The sequence below is a fragment of the Notolabrus celidotus genome, chromosome 4 (assembly GCF_009762535.1).
Source record: "Notolabrus celidotus isolate fNotCel1 chromosome 4, fNotCel1.pri, whole genome shotgun sequence".
Taxonomy (NCBI): Eukaryota; Metazoa; Chordata; class Actinopteri; order Labriformes; family Labridae; genus Notolabrus; species Notolabrus celidotus.
This window is the reverse complement of record NC_048275.1, coordinates 24910507-24925871: the sequence shown is the minus strand read 5'-3', so window position 1 is coordinate 24925871 and position 15365 is coordinate 24910507. Positions and strand designations below refer to the sequence as shown.

At 41.1% G+C, this 15365-nt stretch overlaps 1 protein-coding gene across 1 annotated transcript in view; it reads left to right on the top strand.

Annotated features, from left to right (window-relative positions):
• The first annotated feature begins 1190 nt into the window (after positions 1 to 1190).
• The window catches only part of LOC117811119 (pro-neuregulin-3, membrane-bound isoform), a 439329-nt gene continuing 425154 nt past the window's right edge, over positions 1191 to 15365 (top strand). The window contains exon 1 of the mRNA XM_034681194.1: positions 1191 to 1914. Within this exon, the coding sequence (XP_034537085.1) occupies positions 1191 to 1914 (724 nt within the window). The remainder of the gene's footprint in view (positions 1915 to 15365) is intronic.

Below are 15365 nucleotides of genomic sequence, written 5' to 3'. Positions count from 1 at the left end.
ATGAGAAGAGGCTTTTTGAGTGCTTGCTGCAGTATTTACGGACAGTGCACTGAGACAGCAGGGCGCTGAGCGGACAGCTTGGGGAAATCTGATCCACAGCCGGCTGGAGAAAGAGCGGGATCACGCGTCGCAGTTGCAGAATTATCCGCCCTGTGATAGCACAGCGCGACAACACCCCTCATTCTTTTTCTCCCCCTCTTCCTCTCCCTCTGTCCTCATCCGAAGTGCGGCTTTTTGGATGGATTTGGAAAATTGATTGGATTCTACTGCTTTATTTTTAGCTTTGCTGGAATTTGGAGCACGCATAAATAAAACAGAGTGGGTTTGGATCCAAAGAGCATTAGATGAAAAACGTCGGAAAAGAGGAGTCTGATTGGAAAGCATTGGGCTACAAAGATAGCAGATAATTCAAGGAGAGTGTCCAACAGACGCATAAACGGGAGATCTCTCCCTCTCTTTCACTTATTAAGAGGATGGATTTTGGGAGCTGAGGGACACTGACTCGGCTGAAGCTATTGGAACGGGCTGCTTTGGGAAACATCATTCTTTTTTTTTGCTTGACACAGGGTGGGGTAGCGACAAGACCCACCCTTCAAGTTTCACTCCCCTGATAGACGATACTGTCCCATTGTGGGGGGACCTACATGCATGTTTAGTAGAAATAGCAATGGATTTTTGCTGCAGTGGCATCTGGACACTGATACCACGGATTTCTCACATGCACAGATGTAAAGCTGTTCCTTCCCGTCCATCTTCCCTCCGTCTTTCTCTTTGTCCATTTTTCTCCTTGTTGGAAGCATAACTTCTTCTCCTTGGCTTACCCTGATGTGAGAGTTCTTGAAGTTTACTGTTGCTTAAGTTGGACACCAGGAGTTGGGCAAGATTAAACACGGACTAATCGGGCGATTATCCGTCTACGCCAGCTCTTCCATTTCTCACTGGGTGTCTCTGAGTGTTAGAGTGTGTGCTTGTGTGTTTGTGACTGTGTGTCTGCATGTATCTACTGCTCCCCTCCCCTTCTCTCTATTCTTGGATTACATATTTGTGCATGTGCTACTGAACGTCCGATTACCGTGGGGTCCTTTTACTACCCATTTCTTCATCTTTTACCTTGTCTCTTCTCAATGTCCGGCATTGTTGGGAACCTTTCCGCCATTTGCTATCGATGCCTATCACAGGGTTAACCCTCAATGAGCCATAAAGGACGGCAGGGAAGGATGAGCGAGTGTTCTGGGGCAGCTGTTTCCGGGGCAGTGATCCTGGAGGAACCTGAGGGTTCAGGGGCCTCTGGGGGCCGCGGTGAAGGCCAAGCACAGGGTCAAGGCCCCCTTCGCTGTGCAGTTTGGCCTCGCCAGCAGACATGGCTGTGTGTGGTCCCCTTACTTATTGGTTTTATTGGTCTTGGATTGAGCCTGATGTTGCTGAAATGGATTGTTGTTGGCACAGTTAGGGATTACGTGCCAACTGACCTGGTGGATGCTAATCGTATAGGCCAGGATCCTATATTCCTCTCCAAGCCAAGTGGGATTCCCAAAGGTCCCGATACCACCACCACCACAACTACTCCCACAGTTGATGGTGGGAACCCCACACCTAGAACTGTCACTGCCGCCAAAGGTAGAACTCGCTCCACAGCTACCACCACTACTATAAACCCTAGAGGAGGGGGTGCCTCAGGTAGCCAAGTAACACCTCGGAATCCTGGACATCGTAATGGACGCGGACCTTCGAGTTTTACTACAACCACTGCAGCACCACGGACAACCTCCACAATTGGAGTGGGGACTTCTAGTCCCTCACCGTCGAATCCAACTGTACTCCATGACTCAACGCAGATGTGGACCCCGGAGCATACTACGACTGAGACCGTCTCCACCACGCTTTCCACGCGTACGCATGGCCACCGCAAAACACGTGAGTCACTAATACGGGCAAAGGCTTGCCACTCGCTCTTGCATGATTTTAGAGCATCCTGGCTTGAAAGTTCTGGGGAGAACAACAACTTACTTGGTCTTTTGGTTTCAGATTTTTCTTGTTGTCAATAAGAGTTTGCTTGGACAGATAGATGGGCAAATGAACCACTTTTTACTGGTTGATGTCTCCAGTATGTATTTTTCACATAAATGGGAATTCTAGTATCTTTAAAGGGAACTTGGATATTGTATATATGCCACTCTTGTTGGCTGATGATTTTAAGAATGTTCAGGAACACTGAATGGCCTATTAAGGAAAACTTTACTATTGCAGGATCCAGTAATTTATTTTCTTTTCCTTCGGATGGTAAACTTGCTTAGCTAGATCATGTGTTGGAGGGATAGTGAGCAGTGATGTTCTTTCCACTACATTCAAAACTTTGAAACCAGTTCTTTATGGCATTTGCTGATATACTAAGGAGGAAGGTGTCAGCATCACACTGCTTAGTGAACAAGGACTGGTACAAAGTTTAAGTCATGTGCTTTTTAATGGTACAATGCTCTTTTTGATCTGTGGAAACTGATGTGGTTTTTTGGATGAGGAACCTTGAGATCAAGTTGAAACACCTTGAACATAAGGAATGAGTCTAGAAACATAATGTCTTATGCAATTGTTGGTAATATTTTGGTTAATGTCCTGTTTTTAGATAAAAGGCTGCTGTGATGATATGTTACTAACTAAAACTGACATTTGGCTCAAAGAGTCAAGGACAGCCTGGAGTGCTGAGGGGATGTGCAGATCTGGTGTTTGAAGATCTCCTGCACAATGTACTTAACGTTGGATTTAAACTCACTATGCATGCATGACTGATATGTATACTGAGTGGTAGGTTAGTAGCTTGTAGCTAAATTGTCACTTTTTTTACCCCCTGTGAACCTGCCCCTTATGATGAAGATGAGGTGCCACAAAGTCAGTTAGTTAAACGAAACAGCACTGAAGAAAGCTTGTTTTTATGTTATCTTTTTAAACACAACAGTAAGACTGCAGATGAATTCTGGCATTAATATCATGTCAATATATATATATATATTTCATTCACATCCTGACAACTGGAAGTACTCTCTTCACTAAAACACTCACAGAGCATACAATTGGCAGAAGAATAAGGGACAATCCTACTGCTACTTAAAGCCTATGCAAATGTGAAACTCTTCGCCCCTCTGAAGCATGCAACATAAGTTAAGAGAACAAGCTTTATGGCATTAAAAACTCTTACTTAAGACTCAACATACCTCACTTACCTATTCATTTCAAAACTAGTACAACCCTCAGATCAACAAATATGTGCTGCTTTTCAAAGGACTTGAAAGGAGCGTGCCCTAATCCATCATTTACCGGATGCTGGTTCTTCTGCTTGTGTTTTCTCTGTCCTTGACTCGAGTCATGCTATGCAAACATGCTATTGATTGGTGCCGCAGGGATTTCCTTGCAGTGATCAGTGACACACATGCACTCACACACACACAGCTTCCACCATGATAAATCTCTCTGCTCTCAAAATGGTGTCTCATTATGTTGCTGGACTACTCTCTTCTTGTGATGTGGGTGCCTGTGATCCTGGTTTTGGCCTGTGCACATGGCTATAGATTGACAGGACTTGATTATATCATGTGCTCTCTTCCATGTCTGCAGTTGGTTAGAGCTCACAATGCAGTGAGCCATTGACGAAAGGCATTTCTTAAACTGTCTCTCTTGCACTTTAATGTAACATTACATTTACATACACATCACCATGATATTATACTACTTAATGTCTGTTCCAATTAAATGTGAAGCATGCATTTGTTGTATGTTATGAATTATTTTGCATTGACCTAAATTGCCGTGTAATGGCATTTAAGCCTCAGTATAGTTGTGTTCCCTCTGCATATAACATGTTGTAATGTGTGATTTAAACGATGGCAGCCATTTATTAAAATATTGACAATTGCACTATGACAGCAATAATGTACATCATTGATCAACTAAATCACCCTATTCCACCTGCTTTAGCATCTATCTACTTGCATTAAAAGGTGCAGCTGCTTCTTTTGTGCACATGATAATGAAAATATCTCCAGATTACAGCAGAGCCGGGTAATGTTCCCTCTGTTAATTAGAAACATGATGGAGGAAAATTGTGTATCACTTTGTTACCAAGAGGAAGAATGAGGGTCATTCATCATTATCCTTTCATTTATTAATTAACCATTTAAAAATGAATGTCATTTCTCCAGCAAGTGCTCTTGGAAACCATTAAGCCTTGGTGATAGATATCCAAGGGAAAATGTCGCTCCTTGCTCGCCTGAGAAAGTTCTGCCTCCACAGAATAGCACACTGGTTCGATAATCCTAAACACTCTTCACCCTCCCGCTTCTCCTATTCTACCACCCACGTGCTGCTTTGATTTCCAAAGGCCATCATTTTCACATTAACTATCCATTATGAATGAATTTGTTATACTGCATTACTGAGTTTCAGGTGTTGGCTTGTGCTCAGAAACAGATGATTCTTATCATGAAAGTAAAGAGAAACATCTGTGTACCCCTTGTCTTTGTGGGTTGTATAACGAAGATGGACATGGATTTTCCACCCTGACTATTTCCTTCTCTATGGTCTACTTTCAAGTATTGGATTTGTCTTTCCTCAGTAAGTCCCACTTGAAAGTTTTATCATATCAACTTCCTTAATTTTCTTTGACAAACAGGAGTACTTGTATATTTAAATGATTCTATAGCTTTAAATGCTCATTAGTTCCCATTTCTTGAGCATTGTCTCTGGGAAATCCTATTTGCTATTGCAAGTGGTTGTAAAGCTATGATGCCCATGATTCTCAACCCTCTATGACTGATCTCCTCTCTATAGCAACAGGCGTAATTCTCAGCAGGGAGCAAAACAACACGCTATAGTGGCAGATGTCATCCGAATTCCATCCAGAATCCCAAAGGGAATTCATGTAACAGGAACTGTGAGCATGATCTGTTCTTTACATGGCATAATCTTTAGCATTAGCATGCTATTATCAGTACCTAGGATTGAATGTTTATTAGAATGGGTTTGCCATGATGTCTCATACAGCCTTGTAAATCCTGTTAGACAGCTTTGTCCTCAGTGTAGAAAATGAATGGCACTTTTCCCTCAAGTTGCCTTTTTCAGTTCAACTTTGGTGGTATTTTGGTGACATTTGGTGTGCTTGTCTAACTGTCAAAAAGTCCCAATCTGAATACTCAGAGAAGATATGATAGTTGTGATATCTTACTTTTGGCAAATGTCACATTGAAAAGCATGATTGACGTACCTTAATCTGGTTGACTTTACAAAATCTTAAGCCATCCCCATGCTACAAGCGGCAGGTAGAAGCAGAGGCCTGGGAGAAATGATATCATCGTAGGGAGGGAGGTGACCTATGCACTACAGGGCAAAATGTCAGGTGATGCTTCAGCGATAATACCACATGGATCCATCCAGTTGGAATTCAGATATGTGCACTTGTCCATCAGCTCTGTCATAAATACAAGTTATAAGCAATAATGCAGTCATATGAGGATAAATAGGAATATATGGGAAACTATGGAAGAGGATTAGGGATGTTTTGGTCTCAGGGCTCATAAGTGTTATACTTTTTAACTTAAATAACTTCTTATTAAAATGCTGCATTGGATATTTCACGCACCACAGAGGAACAGATGGATGACGCATCATTTTTATTTTGTTGCAAGCATAAGCAGGGAATTAAAAATTAAAAGTTATTGAAATAGGTCATAAGCCTGCTGTGGAATGGTGAAAAAGAGGATTTTAAATGTAAGAAAATAAGACTCACTGAGTGAATGTAGGGTTTAGTTAGATTTATATGATGATGTGTTACCAGGGCTGTATTCTGGTCTGGGATTGTTGATTATAAATGATTGCAGGGTCCAAGCTTCTGAATATGTTCTTGTGCAAAGCTGAGGTCTTTGTCTCCATGCTGAGCCACTCAGCAGGACAATGTTTCAGTCAGATCATGGCCTTGAAACCTAAATCCAGATTAACAGCCCATCCCCGTGACTGTGGAAGCAACAGAATTACATTAGCCCACCTATCAGTCACACACACACTATGTGTGCTTACAGGCAGCCTGACTGCTGAAGGATTGTTTGGATAGATACTCTGTTTCGGGATGTTTTTCCATTAAATGATGCTAAGGTGACATCTTTAAGGGAACATTTTCTCTTTGCTGTGTTTAAGGATCCCTCAAGGGTGCATTTATAAGGCCTGAGGAAACGGTTTACGAATATATTAACAGCACTGATGTGACAACTGCACACAAAAAGTGGTGCTTATTGCTGCTTTTTATCACATCAGTATACCGCAACGAAGTTGTTTCTTTCCCCATTGTTTATGGGGTTTATGCTGAGTCATGCACCTTCACTAAACTTCACCATGAATTACATATGGCGATGTCAAAGTGCTTTGGAAATACAAAGAAATGTATCCACATGGGCTCAAACCCTTACACTGACTACTAAAGCACTGTACAGTCATTTGAAGTCAAACAATATTGGGTTAAAATCCATTCTTTCCCTCGGCGTAAACCCTTTACTGGAGATTTTTCTGTATGATGAGCATTACTCAAAATCTGAAGAAAACTAAGATGATTTAGATGCTGACATAGTCTAAAATATCAGAGAGACATAAGGAAAATGGGAATTAATGTTTATCCTACAGCAATTTGTTCTTTTATCCAGTGACTCAACAGGGCCAAGAGTACTTGTATGAAAGGGCTACTCTGCCTCAGTTTAATGAGGGAAAACACCCTTAAATTAACCAAAAATTAACAATCATCAAAGCTGGCCTGCACAGAGAGCATCAGCATTCATGTTGGCGTTGCACTAATCATCTCATAGGGAGAGATTTAGGTTTAAAACCAGATTTTAGGTTTTAAAAAAGATTGTGCGGCTCACAATCTTTACACTTGGATTAGTTCTCTGTGAGCTGCTTAGTAGTAAGTTCCCTATGGGTTTTTTCTATGTATGTTTGTATATGTGTGTGCGTGTGTGTGTCTGTGTGTGTGTGTGTGTGTGCGTGTGTGTGCGTGCGTGCGTGCGTGCGTGCGTGCGTGCGTGTGTGCGTGCGTGCGTATGTGTGGGACTGTGTGCAGTCCACAATCATTCACTCAGATGTACACACTCATGTGTCCAGAGCAGCATATGTCAGGGTGTGTCTATCTGTGTTCAATGACTGTGACCCTGCTGTGACCTTTTGTGTAAGTGAGGACTGAAGGCACCATCCTGGAAGTCTGATTGCTTCCTTGCAGCTCAAAGAGCTTTATTCCAGTAAATTACATCTTTAGGATGACCCAATGTGTGGATACAATGGTTACTGAAATTTTGTAAATAGTAATTGTGGCACATGCTCTGATAATGTCACATTTTTGTTTCCTGTTTTCTGTTTTCTGTTTTTTTATAATAAGAAAGAAGTATGAAATGAAAGAAGTTTTAAAATTGTATCTGTCACTTTTAGAACCAAGATTGAGAAGAGCCACTGAGCCTTCTCCAAGTGAAATCCTTAATGGCCATTAGCTTTGAAACAACAAAGCACCTATGTTTCCATTGATGGTTCCCTGGAAAGTTTGCAGTGCATTGAAATTACATTCTGACAAACCAGGACAGCCCTGTGTTGTCTTTTCCACAATGCTGCTTTTGTTTTCAGCCGTTCAGTTAGGGTCTGAATATATCTTTCCACTCTATTTGATGCAGGACAAATGACAAAACATTACATTTTGTAATCAATAAACTGGATTAATTGGTGTGAGGCGAAAGCTGGTGAAGTTGACATCATGACAACTCAGGTAGTCTCAAATGGACTGTGTATGCATGCATGTTTTGTTTCTTTTGACAGTTGAAATTCAGGGACTAGGACTGTCAACAATCAAGATCAATATGGTTCTATGCAGTAAGAGAGGGTAAAGTTTAGCAGTAACGTGGAACCCTCAACTATGAAGCTTGATTAGATCACAAGCTAACTTTTTTATAAGAGCCTTCCAATACAATTTTGCTATTTAAGGACATCACCAACTTTCAAAGACCAAACTGAAAAATCAAACGGACCATTGGCTGAGGCCCTGGTTCCCTGGGAGTTTTTCATGAAAACATGTGCTATAAAAGCACAGCAAAATATAAGCTGATGTCTTCACCGTAATCAAATCGAGTCTGGAGTTGGGACCCATGTCTGTTTTCTAACTAGCATATTAACTGTTTAACCTTTGAATCTTTAATAATGTTCACGATGTCCACCTAACAGGATAGCAAGTAATAATAATAATTAAAAATAAATAATTTGGTTATTCCCATGAATCACTGTGTTCATATTTTACCTCATTTTATATTCTCTTCCAACTCAAAGCAGTTGATAAGTCTTATTATAAAGAATAATACAGAACTTGGCATGTAAAGCACCTCCATCTCAAGGGTCTTGTAATGAAAATCTCTGGGAACCAAGCGTCTGTATTCCCATGAATCTAAATTATAAATGCCCATGCTTTCCCCATGTTCCTCTTCAGTGCCAACATAACTTATAGCCAAGATCCAGGCATTTTTAAAAATTCAAACGTTACCTCATTTAGTTTATCTCTGATGCAGTTGTCGAGGCTCCTGTGCCTGACCGCTAACCACTGACGCATCAAAAACCTGTCATACTACCCCTGTTACAGTTTTAATTTGGCTGAGTTGCTGTGAGAATAAAACTTAACATCACTTTGATTCATCCTGATGAAATGTCTAGCAGAGGAGAGAGTGGTGAAATATTAATGACACCAAAGAGAAACATGTTCAATATGTAGAGGAGGCTGTTAATAATTGAAGATGGCCCTTTGACAAATTATCCCACACTGGGCTATTCCCTGTACATGTATGCATCTTCAGTCAATGAAGGTGCTCAGGGTTGTCCTCATGGCCCATGTTAGGTAAGATTGCTCCTTGCGGTGAAAAGGAAGTGGAAGGGTGCTATTTTCTGAGACATTTACAAAAATTGCTTCATTCTGCAAAGGTTGAATTTGGCTTTCACTTTTTCTTCCCTCCTGTTCTTTCTGCCTCCTCTCCTGAACACATCTATCAGCCCACTCCAGATGATGATGAAGTACAAAGTGGTTAAATGCCGCTGCTAACTTCAGAGGAGCTTTTAATAATGAATCTAGCTTTAAGCCGTCTTCATTAGATGAGGCTCGCTCAATTTTTATCGGGGCCGGTGGCATTCACCTGCCCTGTGCTGTCTCTCCAGAGGAGGCTCCTACCTGCTTGCTAACTGCTCCAATGTCCTCGGTCTCTGAAGAATTTGCTCCCCGACTGCCGGTGGGAAAATTGATGTTCAGTTCTTCTTCAGACAACAGTGCAGCTTAGATTTAATGTTTAGATCAAGGCTAAAGCAGGTAAATTAAAAGGCACAAGGTAGTGAAGCAGTTTTAGCAAATAGCAGCGGGGCTATCTCACCCCAATTATCAACAGATTATATGCTTAACCAATTATTTTTCCAAACACTATTAGAAATACAGGCACAGAAATTGGATTTCTGTTGGATTTACTCGTAGACTTAGACTAATACTGAGTGGTCTCATCTTGCCGCCATGAATTCTGTCCTTGAATTTTCTTAGATGGATCTATTCACTTGGTATTCCTCAGATATTTGACTGGAAACATGGTATGAATAAGAACATTTTCGACACTTGGTCTGTGACACATATTCATTTAATAAGAAATTCTTCCTTGATTTTTCAATTGGGTAAATGTTTTCCAGTAAGAAACAACCAATCTATAAACATCTTGTATTTACTCATAAATATTTCCAAAAATTGGATGCAAATGAAGCCAAAACCATCTCCAAATCTTATAAAAACCCATCAGAGCAAACTGTATGAGAAGCATATATTGATTTTAGCTGGTTATTAAATAAGAGAGGCAATAATCCCCCCTTCCCCACACTATACCCATAACCCACCTCTGGCTTTCTCTCTTATTAAATCTGTCAGCTGGCCTACAGCAGCGTACCGTTTAACACAAGTAAGCAAATAAATATCAGACTGTTATGAGTTCAACCATGGCCAACAGCTAGCGTTGCAGCTTGTTTCTCTGTAGTTATTTCAGGGCAGTGTGGGCCGAGATAAAAGGGAAATAAACTCCAACTACCTGACTGACTGGTGGATGCTCAAGGAAAATGACAGTACTGGACTTTCATAAATGTGTCTGATCCTGACTAACAAGTGTTAAGGTTAAAGTAACTTGCTTCCTTCATTGAGTTGGCTTTTTTTCTATTATAAGCAGGACCACAATCCTTTTCTGTGTTAACCAGTTGGTTGAAGTTGCTCACAGAAAACTTAAATTGAAGGTTTTTGAATCAGTTGTGGCATATTTTGAGACCTAAAGTGTACACACTTACAGCACTGTAGATGTCGGTGTGTCTGCTGGGTCACACTTGGATTGAGAGTAAGTCCTGGTAATGTTTTTTGGTCTTGAATGCCCCCCAATCATTGCTGGTGGTTGACTGGCCCATCTGGCATTGACCAGAACTGCCAGATTGCCCACTCAAGCTGGATAGACCTCATTACTCTACTAAATTCAGAGATTTCATGAAACTTACTGGCAGTAGCTCATTATAAAAGTACTCAAAGGGCATTAGCTTAAATTTGTTACTGCTGCAAAGGACAACAGAAATTGTTACAGGAAAAAGTTGTATAACCAAGGGCATGTTTAGAAAAAATCCATGAACATGGGAAATATGTCACAACAACATAAATTGCTCTGGTCATTACTTGCAAATGCAGTATTCATCGTAATCTTATATGCTTTATTTTTTGGTACTGTGGCAATCCTTTACACGGACAATTTTGTGGTACAGCATGCAAAATTTGTCAGCTGACACATTCACTTTAAGCTAAGTGACACAGTTTGACCTCTCCCAGTTGTATGCTTCAAGCATAAAATATTCTCCAGTGATGCATTGGTCTGTAGAAAAGCCTCTCTCTCTCTGCCTTCTGCTCATTATGCTGCTGGCACCTGGCAGTAAACAATGCTATTAGCGAAGATAAAATGCTTAGACAGTGATTATTTAACCTCAGTGTACACAGAGTTAGCAGGGAGCCCAACAATTCAGGCCTGAACCAGTTCTAGTCAGATATGATTTCATTCAATGGCTGAGCTGTATGATTGAATTTTTTCCTCCTCTACCCTGCTCGCCCCTCTCACTCTCCTCTCTCTTTCCTCTCTCCCTCTCTCTCTCCCCTCATCTCTCTCACTGCCTGTCCTCAAGGTCAGCGTGTCTGATTCATATTACCGGTACTCCTGCTGCTAATGTTGCCTGGACCAGGTGGAGTGTCGTTAAGAGGGGTTGTAAACAAGGGGGCTCTCAAAAGTTAGTCATCTTTTCCAACAAAGAGAACATTTGCATTTTTATCAATTCAGAGTATGAATAAAAAAGAAATGATTGCCTCCTGTTCAGTGAATTCCTCTGTGCCTGTTAAGGAAGAATACGCAAAACTCTTACGTGCACTGGCTTTTCCTGCACTTAAGTGATAAACTATGAAACAAAGAGGGGATATAACCACAGTGAGGTCACACATTAGTTCATGGACTATGATTCTTTGAAATACTTTGGAAACTGGGACAAGAGGATGGAGCGATAAAGGAGCAAGGGGTTGGTAAATCCAGAATTTTTAGACAACAGTAGAGCTAGCTTGCCTAGCAAGATGCAATAGTTGACTCTTGGACTCTTGCTTGCCCTCCAATAACTATTTTTTCTGTAATTAGTTAATGCAAATGTGTCAGCTAACATTAGAGCAAGCTTGGTTAACTTGCTAGCTAGCTAAGCTTGGTTATCAAGGTGCAACTGTAATATGCAAGAACTGTGATAATCATTGAGATGGGAATTTTGGACATCAGAAACATAGATAGATGACTCCATGAAGTGCCTCTTAGTCAAGACACCAGTAGCCACTCTCTTAAATATACATGGGTTAAGTGTCCTTTTTACTCCGAATGGGGTAATAATTCATAAATAAAGAAATTAATGTAATTCTGAATTAAGCGAGACTTCTGAAACTAGTGATTAAGACCATACATTGTCAACAATTTCAAAGTTAAGTGAGAGGAAGGGTCATGTTCTTTTGGATATCCAAACAATCTTACCTTATTTTCCTTCAATGCTACACCAATTCTCACACAGTGAGATTGCAAGCATATGTTGTACTTCTAGAATGTCATGTGAATGTATGCAGTCTGTATCTCACTTAGATAAAGATAATTCCTTTAAAACGACATGATGCCTTTAAACAGTGTAAAAACATTAAATGTTGGAACAGGTGGACTGTATAGTTATTTAGAATCAAGCTGCTGTATCAGAAATCTCTTGAATTACTGTGTAAAGGATTTCTTCAGCTGCTGACCAGGGAAGCAGTGTAACTCTATTGTTTGTATAAATGATTTTTTGAAATGAGGGCCTGACTGAGGAGCAGCTCAAGCTAATCTAATAAATCCGTTTTCCTGGCCATTAATTTTGACATCAATAACAGCAAGAGGTCCTCCCTCTTGGTTACTAATAGATAACGATTCTTTGTATGTGGGTGTGTCAGCGCCTGGTGGCATATTTTTCATGCACATTATTTGTGCCACCTCAGCCATCCTTTGCCCTGCAAGAGATATTGATCCTGGTGTGATTGTGATCGCGGTCTTTTGCCACTCAGCAGTTTAGCAGGCGGCCCTGCAAGCGATGGGGCTGCATATGGGCGTGGGCTCTGATTATCCCAGGCTCGCTGCATTTTTCTGCAGTTATTTTTAGCTTCAAAGTTGTTGCCAGCTTCTCTCTGGGAGGCTGCGTAGAGCTGGCTTTTCTGGTGGAGGCCTTGGAGCTGACAATGCTGGAGGAAATAAAACAAAGGAGCACAGAGGAGACAGTAGAGACGATGACTTTTGTGTCAGCGAAAGATGGTTTTATTTCGGAAACCCTACAGTGAGCGGGGATTTAGATTGTTAGGCTCAGTGAAAATGTATTTCATGTGTTTGTGTTTGTTTAGTTTGGGGATTCTGCCTTTGCAATGTATCGTATTATGCTAAGTTACTGCAATTAGGGCCTGGATGATGGGATCCTAAAGAGGAAGCTATTTTCCAGGAAATCAGAGCTGCTAAACCGCCCATTACTTATTATGTTACCACACAGGAGGTTTCCTGAGGAAACTGGAAGCCATCCAGAAGGTCACTTTCACCTTGATGGAAAACACACCTTAATCTCACACTCACACTGAAACACGTTAGCTCAGTGTCATGTGCTAGACGGTGGTCCTCTCTCAGTTGTGTCCTTGGGGCAGATGGTTACATCATTTCTGTTTTGGAGCTTGGCATGGAGCATGTGTTTTGTGTGTTTGTGTGTGCACGCACGCGCGTGTGAGTGTGTGTGTGTGTGTGTGTGTGTTTGTATGTGTGTGCGTAGGCAGTATCACTGAACTGAGTTGGAGCTAAGAATATAAGCATACATGAATCCAGGAAAGTACAGAAAGTCCAGATTTTGCCTTTGTTGTAGTGCTTGTCTTCTCACATTATACACTTGAATGCCTGTCCTACAAAATGTTCTATTTACTTCCATATAACGTTGCTTATAACAACAATGTCTCTTGTCCAGTTCATGGCTGGTCCACCAGTAGTGGCAGACTTGAAGTTTGAGGGGAAAATAAAGCACAGGAAGAACACAAGGAAGAGTCCCCCTACATGAAACCATACAGTTCATATAGATTCCCTTAACATATGAGAGACAGAGCCATTCGCCAGAAATACCTGAACTAATATAACTCATGCTATCGATTATGTTTCCAAGTTAGCAGCTGATACAATAACATTACGTATCGTGCTTCAGCAAAGTCTAGCTAATATGCAGGATTAAAATATTACCATTGTAGCATTTACATCCCCCATCTTTACACGGTATCTTCATCAGTGACTTAAGGCTGATTTATACTTCTGCGTCACCCCTACCAAACCTCCGGCGTAGGCTTCACCGTCGATTCGACACAGAGGTATAAATCAGCCTTTAGGGTAAATGCGCAACAATATCCATCCAACCATGCTGCTGTCTTGGGTACCAGGAAGCAGCTCACTGACCGACAGTCTGTCTCTCCACCAGAGTAACAGAGGCTGCCACACTATGACAGAACACACCAATAGGCTGCCAAATTTGTGTTGAACGTGCAGTCATGTATTCTCCCTTATGTTCTCAGATTTTGGTCCTGCCTTTTTTGATTAGAGGGGGGAGGTGGTGGTCCAAGTGAAACATTGTATTATATATCAAGTTACTTGATTATTCTTCCATTAATATTTTGATACATATATTGGCAGAGGATTATCCAAAAATAACTTTGGTTGATTTTTACATGTTTACCAGTTTTCTTTCTCTCAATTAGTCATTTCTTTTCTATTGTTCTTTATAAGTCTTTCCCTGCTCCCTCTTGCTCACTCTCTCTTTTTTTCCCTGACCCTAGGATATTCCTGACAGCAGTCTCAAGGAGACTTTCTGTGACCACCCTTATATACTGGTGGATTGTCTGTCTTCATATTTGTTTTTGAAAGACACACAAATCTTCTGATGACAGGTGAACTTCTGTCTCCGTCTTTCTTGAGGCTGTGTGACTCACAAATTTGTGGGACAAGACGAGATATAAGAAAAAGAAAAATCATCGTACAAGTGTGCTACAAGCAATACAAGAAGCAGAGAGAAGGAGGGAGGTGGATTTGAGTGAAAGGACCAAATATGAGTGCAAGAACAAAGATGAGGGGAAGCAAAAGCAGAATAAAAGAGAGAAAGAAAGACATTGTGGGGGCAGAAGGAGAATTGACTGGAGGAAACCTTTAGACGGGGTAAGATGAAGGCGAAAAATAGCAACTGGCCTTTCTCATCCATCTAGCAACAGTGACTCTGCCTTCATTCTGCCTCCATCCTATTCTCTCTGCCCACTCAGTTCATTTACATTTACATTACACCCAGCTGGAGTTGATTTGGTGGCGGGTGATGGATGGCGAGGTTCTGATGCTTTTTATAGAAATGGGCTCAGGAGGTTAGCCGTGTCAGCTGTTTGCGAGGTGGCGAGGGCAGTCGCGTACAATATGGTTTGCTCGTTAGCTACTAAATTGCTAGCTGCGGTGGTGGCACATCTATTTATGGGATATAAGGGTTTAATTTGTGCTGTCTGTCACAGTTACTAGCTAGTTAGCATATCCAACATGAGTCTGATTATGTGACAAAATTGCCTGCTGTAGGCTAGTTAAAGTTTTCATATTGGAGGTCATGATAAAACCTTAACTACACTATGAAAATAAAAAAACACAAGGCTCATACTGTGTCATAACAGCCAATACTGCCTGTAAAGAATATTACACTAGTAAATTATTATTGGTTGGTCTGAT